The sequence below is a fragment of the Mizuhopecten yessoensis genome, unplaced genomic scaffold (assembly GCF_002113885.1).
Source record: "Mizuhopecten yessoensis strain PY_sf001 unplaced genomic scaffold, ASM211388v2 scaffold1379, whole genome shotgun sequence".
Lineage (NCBI taxonomy): Eukaryota > Metazoa > Mollusca > Bivalvia > Pectinida > Pectinidae > Mizuhopecten > Mizuhopecten yessoensis.
Window position 1 is genome coordinate 1,225,700 of NW_018404017.1, and position 17,660 is coordinate 1,243,359.

General features: G+C 34.0%; 1 protein-coding gene across 1 annotated transcript; it reads left to right on the forward strand.

The window, feature by feature from the left end:
- Positions 1-8,736: 8,736 nt before the first annotated feature.
- LOC110460505 (G-protein coupled receptor 157-like) lies at positions 8,737-15,076 on the forward strand. Its single transcript, XM_021513451.1, has 5 exons — positions 8,737-8,750; positions 11,366-11,876; positions 12,436-12,635; positions 12,978-13,112; positions 14,813-15,076. The coding sequence occupies exons 2-5, from the start codon at positions 11,477-11,479 to the stop codon at positions 14,951-14,953; spliced, it is 876 nt and encodes a 291-aa protein (XP_021369126.1). The 5' UTR covers positions 8,737-8,750; positions 11,366-11,476; the 3' UTR covers positions 14,954-15,076.
- The last annotated feature ends 2,584 nt before the right edge of the window (positions 15,077-17,660 follow it).

A 17,660-nucleotide genomic window follows, 5' to 3' on the forward strand; every position in this document is an offset into this window, starting at 1 on the left:
AAAATCGGGACATTTGAGTTTACCCACAAGATCATTGACATTAATACTCAAAATGTTAAACTGTTTATGATTGGTACAGACATTGTGGACTCCCTCCGCGACATATTATGCAGTTTTGACAAAAGTTTGTTCGGGATCGGATCCCTCCCTATCAACCCCGTATTTCGTACGTTTGGCAGGAGGCGTCACTCGGTTGATCTGACCGGTTGGCGCCGGCGGTGTTTGTTGATTGATCGGACGGGATGCTGTCGGCAGAGGCTGCCCATTGGGCGGTCCAGATGACGTTGTCGGAGACTGTCGATTGGTCCGATAAGATGACGTTGCCGAGGCGTGGGCGGATGTCCTAGTGGCGTCACTATACGTTTGACTATGACTGACGTCACTGGCCAGTGTGCATAAAGCCTTATAAGAGAAATGAAATGAGAATTTTATTCACTGTACACCTATTTGTTAGTTGTGTAATTTAAAGCTTATAACTCGTACCTGACTCAAGTAACCCCAGGGGGGAGGTCATCACAGGTGTGAAGGTGACTTATATTACCAGTGAGGAGATCTTACAGAAGCCGAACTAAGGGAGGCAGGTGCGGATAGGGGTAAAAGCCTTAGGGGATCGGTACTAGTAATTGTAATCTTACTCCTCTGGCTAATTAAAATTCTAGATTTCAATTTTCAATTTATTTATTACCAAATGCACATTGCATATAGGCGTACAGAAATATAGATAAATACTTTACAAATATCTTGTACAATGGCGGAGAACATATGGAATAGATTCAATTCCATACATAATAATTTCAAATTCATGAAATAGTCATAAGAGGGGGAAAACTTGGGTTTTCCTAAGGTAACTTAGCGGACTCTTATGAAGCATATACTCATAAGACCATGCCATAAAGTATTCCAGTAAGTAATATGAAAAGGCAAAGCCTTAAAAGAGCGTAGCTTTTGTTGATCTCTGATATTTACTGATTCAGAATACAGCTTTCAGAATGAGATAAGATAACTGTATATTTATTTCAAGTTGGCAAGTCGAGGAAAAACAATAAAACTCAACTCTAATGAGATTAAAACCGACATAACAATGACTGGGGCAAGTTCCGCTTTTTTTTTCTTCCTTTTTTTCTTTCTTCCTTAGGTCCGTTCTAGGAAGTACATGTATGGTAGCACGTCCGTTTGTGAACATTATTTAACTTTTCCTATCGGGGGATCGGATGGCCGAACGAGCCCCGCCATGGGGTAAGTTCGGACAGGCATTCGGGTAAGCTCGGCACCATTGGTGTCAGCTTAATTAATGACGTCATAAACCAAGCAACGTAAGATTTTACTGCCAATTGTGCGACTTTTTATGTGTTAACTGCATGGGCCGAACTTGCCACGGTATTATTGGCCGAACCTGTTCAGGCCCAAATTGGTATTTCAATAAATTCTTATCGTACAGCAATATGGTAGTGAGTGATTGGCTTGTCTTTTATTTAGTATCATTTGATGCTGTCCGTGTGTTACACGTTTGACTGTAAAAAAATAGCAATTCCTTTTTCAAAAAGTTCGCATAACTAGAAGCGAGATCATGATTTTCTTTCTACCCTCTCAAAAGTAATTTTGAAAAGACATATTTTCGTTGAATGCCCAGCCAACTAAACTGCTAAGATCCTTAAAGTTGTTAATACTAGCTCAAAAACAAAAATATCAGGGGTGGCCGAACTTGTCCCGGTCTCCCGTATATAGATTTTTTGTATCATTGATGATTGGTAAAAATGTATTCACAGTATAATTTTTGCATCAATGACGCCATTTTCTTCCAGTCAAAGCTAAAGTAGATATTTGTTCTTGTGCGTAACTTATATTATGGGTCGGGTGGCGCAGTGGAGAGTGCGCTCGTCCTCACCAAGGTTTCCTCCAGATACTCCAGCTACCTCCCATATTAAGAATTAAAGCTTCTGCGTGCTTCCGTCAGGGCCCAAAAAGAATGACTGAGATCAGCTGGGGAAGAATTGTTCGGCAATTGCTATAGAAAAAAGGTGCATATTACATATTAGACGATTAGTCTAACTAAATTTATTGAGATGTGAGTTAAATTTAAAAAATAAATAAAAAAATATTGTAATATTTTGATGTAACTGAAATTGACCTTATATCGATATGTAGTCTAAGTTACATTGTATCATTGTTATTACAGGCTGCAGCAACTTTACAAATGACACATTGTCCATACTCCCGTCTTGCCGAAAACGTCTTCTTCTAAAAAGCCTTCTCGTGCTTTCCACAATCCCATCTTCTTCTCGGCTGTTCCTGGCTGTAGCAGTGTTGTTGATAGCATTGGTCACGAGGGTTGACACCTCCATGTGACACGATTTGGTGACATGTGCTGGATCCAAAATTAACACGAGGTATTACAGGAGCCGCCATATTGTTTACGCATCGCTAGGGCACACTGCGATAGTATGCACAATTTGATTGGTCGATACGAGCTTGATAGAACACTGCTCATTGGTCGACCAATTATTGAGCTCTATTTTGGAACAGTCGAAAATGACTTCGGTGGATGAAATTCTTATGGAAACCTCTCCGTGGAAATCTTTTACACTTAAGTTTAAAAAGTACATAATGGTCATTCGGGTTGTTTGCAATTAAATAGTTTATGTATTGCCGCCCATAGATTATAGGGAACAATACAATTCTAGTCTAATGAGGGCGAGTCTAATTTGAAAGGGGAGAAGAGGTTAAAAGAATAGTGGGATTAATCCCCTATTATTTATTGAAGTAGAATCAGTTGTGTTCGGAAGTCATCTATTAACCAGAGCAAGGACGAATATTACAGCCAGTTTTTTGGAAGTCATGTATAATGCTGTCAGCACTGATCACAGGTGTTTTCAGTGTTATTTACCTGTATACAAATTTCACACCTAAATAAGAGTGGAGATTAATTCCATTATGGAATCAAGGTGTTGGTAATGTGTATCTGCTGAGATGGTTGGATTAATATATTACCTCTATCACATGTACTTGGCTACGGGCTAATCAATAACCTTGAAAATATGATATGTTGATACAAATTTATGTCCTGAAAAAACTGGATACAAATTTCTTGAAATCGGCTATTAAGTCAAATAACACCATTAAAATCCATTAAACATTTTTGATTAACCACTATTGGGTAACACGTCGTTAATGCATTGGTCAATCTTCTAATTATGACGTCAAGTATTAATGTTTTGCGATATCATCTTCCATTGTGATGTCATAGTTCATGGGAATTGTTTTTCTAACGAATAAAACCAGAACAATGTATTCCCAAGAAAAACATACAGTTTTCTAGACATAATATCAGAAAGCTGTGGGAGTAAATGGGCACACAGCTTGTAATGGTTGATTATCAGGTTTAGCTAACTCTCGTTACTTATTTTCATATTGTAAAAGACACCCGCAAAACCTCATGTCTTTTTAAATTTAAATAACTGGAGTAATAAACATGATTTTCAACCATCACTCATTGGGGATCAAACCTCTATGCTTCATAGTATAGAAGCCTTATGAGATATCTTTTTGCTAACCGTTGGATTTAAATAATAATATTTAACAACAAAAAGGGTTTAATGATGGCATGCATACAAGTGGGTACTATAGGGAGATTTTGAAAGTGTGCACTCGTGATATTTGTGCATGCTTAGCTAAAAGTATGACTATATCATTAGGATTTCTTCATTATTTCTTTATTGGTCAAGAACGACAAGAAAACAATGTTGCTCTTGCCAATTTTCCGACATGAATTATTCATACGAGTATTTTTTAAAGTTTAATTTCGATTTTCTTAATTAAAGAGTACGCTCATAACATCTGTTTTAACAACTCTTGCGCCAAATTTACATATGTTTGAGCTTAACAGAAACTCATTAACATGATGCCGCGGTTAAAGTAGTTAAATTGAATACGCACTTTTTGTTAAGATATGTCTGTGTTGTGCAACAACTATAAATCTAAATTCTGTTGTTTATTGTACAGGGTTTACACAGTACCTCATTTCTTTGTCTCTAATTAAGTTTTTATCTCTTCCAAACTTGTACTTCTAACCCCCCCCCACACACACCCCCACACATACACNCACCACCCACACACCACACATACACACCTACACCCCCCCACACACCACACACACACACACCAATTATCTACATGTATCATCATCTACATTGCATCAGGATGTAAGTACGAGTTAAACACTGATATGATATCAGCTGTCTACTTAATCACATCAGGAAGCTAGACAAATAGTGATCTACTCATATCAATCATATAAATAACTGTTACGTAAAACAATACAAAAGTGCGCAAGCCTAAAAAGCAGATATATGTACTTTTATGTTTTGTACACCATTTAGTAAGTTTTGAATAAAAAAAGTCTGACTGACTCTTTAACTTAACCTGTACAGGTAAGAACAACAATACACGATCTGGTAATAATTCCAGATAAAATCTGTTTTAATAGAACTCATCAAACGTACAAATGTATAATAAATACATATCAAAACTGTATAAAATCTCAACACGAACTGTTCAATATCTCTATGAATTAATATTATTCGAATAATATCCAGTAATAAGAAAAAATGGTATCAATTAATACAGCGCAAGCAAGAGTTTGCCTCCTACTTCACATTCTAACTTCAATTACTACTGTTTTTTTTTTTATTTTGTATTGATTAAAAGGGTTTTAATGATCATTAGATGTAATCAAATATTCATCTGAGAGACAAGTGCAAAAACCATCATCCTAGAGTTCCCGACATCATTTTCATGTGTTCATCATCCTAGTCTCCCACATAGAATTCCGTTGTACTTTTTTTTTCAATCTTTACCGATACATCATGTAAAATATCATATGAGTAAACATATATCATGTAAACATATCCTCTCACAGGAGTCACATCTTTTGATTTTTTTCCTTACTTGGGATGAGTTCTGGAGTTAAGTATCTGAGAAGTGTTTTTTTTTTTACCAAACATTACTTAATGTATACATTTACATCACACCACAAAGACATAAACTATTACAAGGCTAATTATATATCTCCATATATATATTCTGACTTAATAATAATTTCTATATGCATTGCTATTTAAGTGAACTTCAATTGAACTAAATATACAAATTGTATAGATATATATTGTATATAAGTCAGCTATTTTTTTTGATATCAGGATATGAAATGTGTATAAACATGTATACATAGTATACAAGTAAATCCATTTAAAATAAAATTGTATATTATAAGTAGGTGTTGTTATTAACACTCCTTCACTCTTTATATATGTTTTCAATTGTATTTCATGCATAAACATATATGGATATATATAGAGTCCTATAATCTATAAAAAAAAAATCTGCTATACAAATGGAGGGGGAAGCTTTACTACATAAGAAAGTAAGAAATCTTATTACATTTTTATGTCATATGGATATGTCATATATCTTCCCATATTTGATTTTGTTTTATTTGTTTACATGTATTTATGTGAACAACTTTTCTTTTTCGATTGTATATCTTTGTGCAATAAATTCTTTTAACAAGTTGAAGTTAACTCTGTCTTGTCTTTTTGATGCACAAAAAATAATGTATTTTGTAAGTAAAATAAGGAAGTTGAGTGATTGTGATGTGATAATGTTAGTTGTATGTCCAAACAATATCATTTTCAAATCAAAAACTACTGTTTTATTTGTTTTTTTGTTTTATCCATTCTTCTAGTTTGGTCCAAATGACCTGAGCTTCATTACATTCCCAAAACATATGTTCTAAATCTTCTACATTATTTTTCCATAGGTTACACTTGTCATTATCTGGTATGCCAATCTTTTTCAAATATTCATTTACTGGTAGAATTTAATTTTGAATTTTATACTGGAACCATTGTAGTTTTGTATCTTTGGTAGTCTTAAAGGGTAGTAAATAAATTGTATTCCAGTTCAAATATTGGAAAATAGGATTTGTGTTTTTGTGGTTTTGCTTTGTAGGTGTATAATACAAATCTCCACTGCCTTTTTTACTTTTAAATAGAATATGAGTGTGAAAAGGTTAATAAGGTCTTACAATAGTATTGTTTTTCAGATATACCTTACATTTTTTAATCACAGATTTAATGGATGCACACAGACTATGTTAACTTAAGAAATTATTCGATGTTACAGAAAACTTGTCTTTGAATTCTTTAAAATTTAGAAATGTTCCATCTCCTTTCATCATGTCCACTACTGTATTCACACCTTTGGTATGCCAGTCTACAAAATAAATGTATTGATTTCCTATCTTAAAGTTAAAATTGTACCATAATGGGGAGGTAAGAAGGTCAGTTTTGGTTCTTATTTTATTTAGTTTTGACACTTTTATCCATATATTTAAGACTTCTTTCCAAAATAAATTTGTTATATTTAAGTTTTCAAAGAAAACTTCACCAAATTTTGAAAGACACTGTATGGGACATATTTCATGTTCAAAAATATTTTTTCATTCCCTATCACTAGATGTCAATAGTCTTCGTACCCAAGTAGATTTTAAACTATCAATAAAGTTTCCTATATCTATCATTTTTAAACCTCCTTTGTTATATTGTTTAATTAGAGTGTTCCTTTTCATTTTATCAATAGGTCCTTGCCATATAAATTTAAAAAAAGTAGAATTCAATGTTTTACTAAAAGCTCTGTCTGGATTCGGTATAGTCATAAAGAGATGAATCAATTTTGAAAGCATTAATGTTTTCAAAACAGTTATTCTACCTATTGGTGTAAGTATTCTTTTAGACCATTGTAGTAATGATTTATCTAAATTTTGTATAGCTTTATTATAGTAAATGTTAATAATTTCATCTAAGTTGACATAGTTATCTATTCCAAGAAAGTTAAATTTTGTAATCCCCAATTTTAATTTCCATCTATAGTGGTAGACGTCTTGACTGATTTAATTACTTCCTATCCATATCAATTGTGTTTTGTCACTATTCACTTTAAGACCTGATATTTGAGCAAATAATTCTAACATTTTGAGTGCCTCATTAAAAGATTTCCTAGAACCGTATACAAAACTGCAAACTGTGAGAGCTTGTGTTCTGTTTTCCCTACTTTGATACCCTTAATTTTTGCATTGTTTTTAACCATAATTGCCAATATTCCTGCCACAAGTATAATAAGATATGGTGAGACAGTGTCGCCCTGACGACAGCCGCGTTCTATAGTGAAAAATTCTGATAACCTACCATTTTGTATAACAGCTGATGAAGTGTCTTTATATAGTGCATTGATCCAATGTCTGATACTCGGTCCAAAATTAAAATAATGATTACTTTGTCTAGAAACTTCCATGATACCCAGTCGAAGGCCTTTTCAAAATCTCTTAAAACCAATAATACAGGAATGTCATTATTTTCTGTATAATTCATTATGTCATATATTAATCTAGTATTCTCTCCAATAAATCTACCCTTTAAAAAACCTGTTTGTGTATCTGAAATTATAAAATCTAAAATTGTTTTCATTCTGTTGGCTATGCATGCTGAGGCTAATTTGTAAATTGTATTTAATAATGTAATAGGCTTCCAGTTTTTTAAAAATTGTCTTGGTTTTCTTCTATCATCATATCTACTATTTGAGTTCGTTCCAAGGTTGATATTTACATTTTAAAACTTGTGAATGTCTGCAAACCTAACATCTTCATGTGGTTTTGTATACTATGGAAGTGAATATTCACAGAGTAAACGATGAGTCAGAATAAGGTAAATATTATCCGGATCTTAGAGCATATTGTAAAACATATCCGGTGTTACTTTATCAAAAAATAATAATATTATATTATCAAAGACAAATTTGATTTACTGCTGAACCTCACATACATGTGGATCTCTTAAATATTCACTGGTTGATTAAGATATATCTCATAATGCATTGTACATTTAACTTCAACTCCCAGCTGCACATGTTACAGTTGTTTCGTCAAAAGTTTGAACAATAATTACATCGATCTAAAATTTAAGCAGTATCAAACTTCACCTGTTATAATGTTGTAAGTATAAGGCCAGATGTCTACACATTTTACAATTCGCCAATGTTCATGAAATCGCACAGCTCCGCGGTTTATGTGTCATACCGTCACCAAGTTCAAGTTCAAGCTCTTTAGTACTTTGAGTCTTTCGACTCATCAGTTACATGCAACAAAAGTGCAACATTTACAGTACAAAATACAAAATAACATTGCACAACATTACACACACTCACAACACATAACATCTGTAAATGATATCACTTCTGGTGAAAAAACCGATGGTGAAATCAGGTAAGTGTATAACGTACCATTGTCCTACGTATAACAGGGAAAGCCTCTCGTAGACTGTATAAAACCGTGACTGCTGACCTTGATGGTCAAACAGTTAGGAAGCCTCTATACAGGAAGTTCTGAAGAGGCGTAGAGCTGGAAACACAACACATGACCTGTTGGTATGTTACTACCGCCAAGTAATCAAACGACAGCAAACACAAAGGCGTGATACCTCCAATCGCTCATTGTAACTATCGGCGCTTCATCAGGTGTTCTATATTATACGTATTGTCCATATAATTATAGATTAGATACTGTACAATCACCCGCTTGTTTGTATATATCTGTTAATAGCTATTTTGTTTTGTGACGTGTGGAAATTCCAGGTTTTCATATATAAGACGGTTTTCGCTACAAGTCATAACCACTAGATTCATAGTCATGTAGGTGTCAGGTAAGTAAAAAATCACGTTCTTTGAAAAAAATGAGTTATAAGATAATCTACATGCAAGATATTTAAGCATTGAACTGTTTTTGTATGGTATTTATGATCTATTTGAATGACACAGCTTTGCAAGCAAACAACATAATGCGCGCTAGATCATAAATACCATACAAAACCAGTTCAATACTTATATTTACGTTTTCTCTGCCTCTTATGTTCTTTTTTAACTTCTAATTTATAATTAAAATTAAAAATGCCCGCCTTATCGACAGTCCACACAATTTCGTTCAATAGTTTGAACAGCGTATTGTCGCGTGCTGATTGGCAAACAAAGTAGTACTTTGACATTTTACCAAACAATTTATTCCACAATTAAGTATCAATACAATGGCGTATGATTCACTAGAAATCTGAGCTGAAAGTTAGATTTGAAATTGTTTCGATTTTCCCCCGGAACAAATTTCGCGCATGGATAAATAAAGTGAACACCGTGAATGGGACCTTGACCTCCACGAGGGAGTTATTTTTGGAGGTTAATTTGAACTTTTCTCTTTGCTCATTTTGTGAAGAATCCAGGCGTGAATGAATTTTGTTGATTGTATGGGAACCCGACAACAGTCGGTAGATTCTATAACAGCATCGTTATTTGACATGTCGTCTGAAACTGAGGAACCGTGTATCCGAGACGCGTGAAACTGATAGCGTTTGAAGTGAGTGATCTTGCGACGGAGCACAGGTTCGTTACAAATGTCTGAAATGACGAATGTTTATGTGTGCTGTGACTCATATCAGTAGGTCTGTAACATATGTGTCAGTAGGTCTATAGAATATGTGTATTTCAGACATTTATAACGAACCCCTGTTGATCAATGCAGTGTAACAGACGATATTTCTGATAAATTGCATGAGCGTTAAAATTGTTTCCATTGCCGGCATTGGTGATTTCAACCGATGTGCATTTTGTACGATATTGCAGACCTTGGTCTTGTTTTCGTTGTAATAAAAGTGTTTTTTATTTTATTTTTTATTTTGCACATAAATTTACAATGACATTATCAAATCTCACAATGCCCAGCGATATTTCAGCAGCCGTCATGTTAATTTACATTGGATATTGTAGTTCCGGTCAGTGTTGTAATTAATACGCTAAGAATTGTGTCTCGTGCGGCATGGTAATTATGTCTCGTGCGGCATGGTAATTAAAGTCCCATCAACGACAGAGCTAGAACAGTGTAACGATCATTTTATATTTATCTTGTACTACAACTGTGTTTGATAGTGATTTTATATTTATCTTGTACTACAGCTGTGTTTTTATATTTATCATTTTCATCTCCACCTTCTGTTTACCTCCATCCACAATCAACACTTCATACACACCAATTACCGCTGTTATTACTACTTATTTGGTCTCAAGATGAAGACAGGCTTTTTGTGGTACCCTCTCTGAAAACAATCATGTATTTTGAATCACATATCCAATATATTAAATCACATCTATTATACATTGTACTGATATATATGATACATTGTACTGATATGTGTTATACCATGTATTGATATATGCTATACATTGTACTGATATTTATTATACATTGTATTGATATATGTTATACATTGTACCGATATATGTTATACATTGTACCGATATATGTTATACATTGTACTGATATATGTTATACATTGTACTGATATATGTTATACATTGTACCGATATATGTTATACATTGTACTGATATATGTTATACATTGTACTGATATATGTTATACATTGTACTGATATATGTTATACATTGTACAGATATATGTTATGCATTGTACTGATATATGTTATACATTGAACTGATATCTGTTATACATTGTACTGATATATGTTATACATTGTACTGATATAATTTTTTATGTTATACATTGTACTGATATATGTTATACATTGTACTGATATATGTTATACATTGTACCGATATATGTTATACATTGTACCGAATTATCTTATACATCGTATTGATATATGTTATACATTGTACCGATATATATCATACATTGTACCGATATATGTTATATAGTTAAAGTATGGTTATGAGGTATATAACACGTTTCTGGCCAAGGGGAATCAGAAACCTGCTATATCCCTAAATAATCATACTTTAACTGTCTTATTATATCGATACAAAAGCATCAATCTGACAATATACAATAAAATCATGATGAACAGTAAAATGAAATTTTTATATTTAACAGCATCAAAATAAACAAATTGCAGACTACAGTACAACAATATCACTTGGCAAGATTGGGGTTAATTTCAACATCTAAATTTGGAGCCCGCCTTCCTCGACGCTTATTGGTCGATAACTCGACCAACCCACGCCCATCCTCTGAACTAACTCACTTGGTCTAAGATCTCCCAACTAACGCACCCTTTTTGTGAGCTAATTCCCTAATGTGGGGATTTCAAGGAGATAGCCAACTCTATGATATTAATTTCATATAGTGTGAAATAAGCAGAGGTATGATAAGGCATTATATATCATATCATAATAGATAGGCAGTAATTTACTCAATGAATGCTTATTTATCACAAAAGATATATCAAGATTGTTTATTTATTTTATAACTTTTAGAAAACAACGCCATCGAAGCAAAAAATTGAAATTCATCGGAGAACTCGCAATGTTCATCCCAAACGATTAAAACAATTCAATTTGCTAACAAAGGTGACAATAACAGACAATATGTCGTCTAACCTAGCCACGGTAACGTCTATCATCACATGTAGCAGTGCCTCAGTTTCAATTCTTTGTGGGCTGGCCATTCTGTGGTCATACCGACAGGTTCCTCACATACAGAACTACACCCGATACCTCCTGGTCTGTCTCACGATAGCCGACATCTTCACTGCATACGGCAATTTGATCAGTACATTTAGATGGTTTATCATTGGAAACAGTAAAGAAACGAACGATGCCTACTGTGTTGCCCAAAGTTTTATAACAACGACTTCAACGCTAAGTTCATTCTTCTGGACGACATCCATAGCCATATACCTTTTTAGTGCGGTCGCACTCCGAGTGAACATTGCTGAGAAACGTACCGCTAAAATCGCCATGACTGTTATTCCAATTGTAATTCCAGGTAAGTCCATGGTAATATTTGTGTGACATTAGTATCTGTGCCAATGTGTTTACCTATTATAATTTTGCTGAATTAATTGCAAAAAATCTATTTATTGATCACATCAGGTTACTTTAATTTAAAGATGGCCGATTCAAACTAAATATTTAAGGTATCAATGAAAACTGTAATCCTTTATATTTTTGATCAATTTAATACCAAAGAAATTTTAAGTATACATCCGGAAATAACGTAATAAACAATATGACGTCATTGAAACATATTTGTGATAATAAGAAATGCTTCATATCACTGTATTGTATTATTCACTGAAAAGGAACTTCGATTGTCACAATCCAAACCTCTCAACCACTCTTTGAATAATCGATTAGAAATATGGAATATAATTGAAATAATGCCTGCAAATGTTTAAGCAGGCGATTCTTCTATAAGCCAAAGACTTCGTTATGATAATTAACCATAAAGTCGGTAGGGCCCTGTTGTCAAAGCTCTTTTATTCATAGATGTCTATGTTACATAATGCACTTTTGTAATGCAACACCTCATTGCTTCCCTGTAGTGGCAATTACATGCGTGGCTTTGGGCAACGATGTCTTAGGCGAAGACAAATACTCCGGGAGTGGACCTTGGTGCTGGATCAAAGGTGACGTCAGCAATAAACTCATGTGGAAGCTAGTGACGGGCAAGGCTTGGGAGATGATGACGTACATGATTACACTTGTGATATACATCCTGCTAAAATTCTTCAAATGTAGAAAGGTAATACCAAAGGATCACCGAACGGGAATATATAAGTATTCAGCCACTTATGAAATGTGTTATGCCTCCAGTTCTCTATTGCCTTAAAGAACTGAACGTTAGGAATTATCAATATTCAGATACAACATATAATACTTATGAAATGCTTTATGCCTTAAATTCTCTATTATTTAAAAGACTTGGAACACTATTGACACCCAGTACAATTTCCACCAAAACACAGATGAATGAAAATAACTCGTTAAATTCATTTAATTTGACATGTTGTTTAATCTTGAAGTATTCCTGCTGTTTTGTATGCTGTGTAAATATTCTGATCCTATATTAACCTTGATCTATCAGAACTGTCAACGTCACGGAAGGTTTAGATGGAGCGATTCAGATACAAATATCCGAGATGCAGACGACACTTTTGAGATATCGTGGTTGTTTCTACTCATCGCACGGATTTGGGGGACTCTCAGATTTATCTTGCAGGTATGACATATTTGTGTGTATGGCAATGTAGGCCAGTTTACTGGTTGGAAATAGTAATGGGCACGTCTATGAGATTCAGTAAATAGCTCAGCGTTAGACATATGAATAGTATGGAATATTACTTTTGGCACAGGTACAGTTGTAATTCAAATTATTGTTATATAGCAAAGCGTAAAAGTTAGAAACACCAAGATTTGAAATCATTGCCAATTACAATCTGCTGCATCACCCGCTACATCTCCATCTTAACTTTCAGTAATGAGTAACAGGAACGGCTAACACCTAAGCTGTTCGATACACATATTGCATCCTATTTCCCGATCTTGATAGAAGCATCTCTGATTGCACACATACGATATTGACATGTAGCAATTGATTCGATATTCAAGGACATGCTTCAAAGCTAAACAAAATGGGCAAATCCAGACGTAAAAACGTATAACAAAACGTTTCGAAACTGCAGGTTGATAAAGCTTTTGTCGACAACCTGATCTCTGTGGGAAGTATAATGCGGTATGAAGTATAATGCGGTAAGAAGTATAATGCGGTATGAAGTATAATGCGGTATGAAGTATACTGCGGTATGAAGTATAATACGGTATGAAGTATAATGCGGTAAGAAGTATAATGCGGTATGAAGTATAATGCGGCATGAAGTATAATGCGGTATGAAGTATAATGCGGTATGAAGTATAATGCGGTATGAAGTATAATGCGGTAAGAAGTATAATGCGGTATGAAGTATAGTGCGGCGGTAAGAAGTATAATGCGGTATGAAGTATAATGCGGCGGTAAGAAGTATATTGCGTATGAAGTATAATGCGGCGGTAAGAAGTATAATGCGTATGAAGTATAATGCGGTATGAAGTCGGGTGTTTTTGGTTTTGCTCATTGATGTGTCTTTCGGTTCACTGTAACTACACTGATTCTCACTTTGAGAACCACGAAAATGCGTTTAGACAGGCTACCCTTTTGGAAATATCAACTTTTCCTCGAATCAGTCAGAGAGCATAAAAGAATAATAGCATCTTTCTAACTTGTACGGTAAATATATGGAAAAAGGGTTTAATATCATCACGTCGCCTTTTCCGCACTGCGGCATCATTTTTTTCTTCTCAATTCGTTACCTCAGGTCAAGTGAAATGGAGTATAACATAGACATTTATTAAACCCCTGGGCATCTCTATCTTACACAGAACTGAGAGAATAAGGCCATACGTTCCGAAAGGATTAAACGTAGGATTTAGACATATGAGTGTTAATGGGACCATGAATTACTAAATAGACCAGATGATCAATTGACACGTGACTCATTTTACATGCGAGACATAGTATTAGAACAGTCAGCTGGTCAGTAGCTAGTTCAAATGTTTGCTGGTAAAATACACAAATGATGTGTACAAGGCAACACGTTTTCAATAATTTATTAATTTGATGTTATTTGAGGTACATTTTAAAACAAAACCAATAAAACATAAAGGAAATAAGGTATATGAAACAAATTAAAAATCCGAGATTATTACTTATATTTACCTTGTCACTATAGCGATATTTCGAGGATAATGTACGTGTCCTTGTGTCCCAGTTAGATATACGTAAACATTTATAACATTGCTGTCATTGTACTACATATATAAACATATACATTTAAACAATTCTTAACATTCTATGATATGTATCAAATGCGTTTCGTTTTGCAGTCCTTTGATGTTCACTTAGAAGAATCTGTAAATAACGGGTTGCTCTATATGCAGTGTTTTGGCGACAGCTCCCAGGCTTTCTGGAACTTCATGTTCTTCTTCACTCTTGATGCAGAATTACGGGAGCATGTCTGTCAGTAGATATGTTGTCTATCAAGGCATAGAAGAACTAGTACAGTGACAGATTTACATGGCGATGCACAACAGACAGGCTTTTAATTGGAGTATATTTATAGCTTTCTAATTGTTTGAATAGCCGGTGTGATTAGCACTTTGATTAACTGACTATGATGAGTTGTTATGTTCTTTAATGTTTTTGTTTTTATGTTTGTTTTTGTTCTTGCAAATGATTTTTATAATTTTAGTGTCAGTTTGATATCTTTTAAGAAATGTGTCCTGTATCTGATCTTATTCGTAACGAAAGGTGATAACAGATGGAATCCTGAGGGGAACAAATGTTGGTACATCATGAATGAAAGGTAGTATATATGTAAAGAAATAATAAGATACTAACAACCGACTAAACATCTATCAGCTGCTCTTCGGGTTTATTTCAAATGATTGTTCCTTTCGTCATAATCACATATCATCACGCTACAATAGTAACGTGACGTCACAGTATACACAAGATTGGTGGACAAAACGGCGCACAATTTTACTGTGGCCGGTTGAGGCTAGGTGTTAATACTTTGATGGATTGGTCTTAAAGCTCAATGTTATCCTACTGAGGCTATAGAACACTGCATACGGAAGGCCACTGGAAAGGGACCCTTTACATCCCGTCCACAAACATAAAAGGATGAATTAAAGTCAATTCCACTGGTTCTAATTTCGATTCATGGAATTTCAATATATTTCCTACGATAAAGAACAAATATGAATAGTAAAAGCAAAGTACTGTAGCAGATGTATGAGAAAAATGTTTGATAAGCATGCTATTTTACCTAGATGACGCCAACCTAAGAACTTGACACGTATATTGACAGGCTCCAATCTCGATATTTCTTATATAAATAAACTTGAAGAGCCCTGTCAAGATTGAACGCTGCTAGTTGTGTGGTCAGATCTTATTATTTTCTATACCAGTGCAAAGGTCAATGTCAGTGATGTCCATGCTAATAGGTTAATAAGATAATAAAAGAAGTTATATAACAAACAAATTCAAAAGAAGGAGGCGAATGCATACTTTAATAAAGTTAATGTTACAATTTGATTTAACTTTCTGTTACGTTTTACAAATACATTTCGCCAACATTGGAAAAGTAAACAGAAACTATGTGCCAAATCGTCGATACACACGGCTCAACTCTGAACTCTTAGTCGATACACACGGCTCAACTCTGAACTCTAAGTCGATACTGAAGCATCATCAATACCCGGTTACAAGATTCGAACCCTAAGTGAACAACCAATAACTGAGGAGACACTGAAACGCAACGAAATCATCAACGGCGTTTAAGAACTTATAGGTTTATAATGAAATTAATATTTGAAACTAATGCAACTTTATCATCCCAATGTGAACGACATTGTTCAGTCAGCCTTGAGGGGTATCTAATAACTTGATAATGTGTCTTTTCGAACAATTGACTTTATATGGACTCAATTTATACAATATCGTTCCAGCAAAATGAGAGAAAATGCTGATAGCTTATTCAAAATCGCACCAACAAAATATAATTTAGGCGGTCACCTATGGCGTGTCAAACGTTTCAATATTTACAATTATTGAATACAAATATAAAATATTGCACATATATTTACAATTATCGAATACAAATATAAATTATTGCACATATATTTACAATTATTGAATACAAATATAAAATTTCGAACAAAAGTATAAAATTATTGAATATTGTTTGACACGCCATAGTCACCGTTTAGGGGATACTTTATGGTGTGTGACGGATATAAAACAACATTAACAATCTGTATACTTCGTCGTTCAGAGAAAATCAGAAACCTGGGTGATGTTTACCATGCTAATGTTTGCTTTGTTTCTTCATGTAAGCAGATACATATGTATATATAGGTATTGCTCTGTAACAGGTACATTTATTGACATTTTTTTTATTGTGAAGAATGTGAAAATAAGTTGAGTGGAAATAATATGTTGAAAGAAAAATATGTACATGGTTACCAAATGGAAGAATCTAAATAACTATTTCAGTATCAATACTCATCATGCAATTGTAAACAGTGCGCTGAACTCCAGACCAAAAAGGAGCTATGCTTGCACGACCAAGGAATAAACTGTTAAATGATATGATGTCAGTTTCGAAAAGAAATTGTTTTTCTTTCATATTTTGGAAAATTGTGTACATTGATTGACGGATTAGAAAACGTGCATATCTTACTGTTTAAGGAGTCTCCGGCGTATGTACTCTGTATATGATACCATATAGCCCAACTTTATAATGAACGGTTAAGGACCAGACCCACCGTACTAAATACTGTGATATTTATGAAAGTACGTTGGTACTTCCGTTTGGGAGACATATTTGAAATGCATATACAATTTTGTAAAAGATTCGGATGCTATTATTCCAATGTCTATGATAATAAAATTTATGCAAATCAATAAAAAAATAAAATAACATTTAGTTTTAAATAAACAATACTGTTAATTTGTTTCCCAAAGCGGCCTGAAAACCTTGCCTATAGCTTACTGTGATGAAAGGATATCAAGTATGCTAAATATATATGTACAAGTAGTTTTTCTTCTTTAGTTTCATATAGCGGCAAGCAAAATACAATATATAGAGTCACCACACTCGTTTAATTGACTTACTCGGACATATTAACAAATCACAAGGGGCCATATATATATAAACTACGAACGATT

Coding starts and splice junctions, on each gene's coding strand:
- LOC110460505 (XM_021513451.1), top strand. CDS start 11,477: ATGTCGTCTAACCTAGCCACGGTAACGTCTATCATCACATGTAGCAGT. Junction 12,636..12,977: donor AATTCTTCAAATGTAGAAAG/GTAATACCAAAG, acceptor TTGATCTATCAG/AACTGTCAACGTCACGGAAG. Junction 13,113..14,812: donor CTCTCAGATTTATCTTGCAG/GTATGACATATT, acceptor TTCGTTTTGCAG/TCCTTTGATGTTCACTTAGA.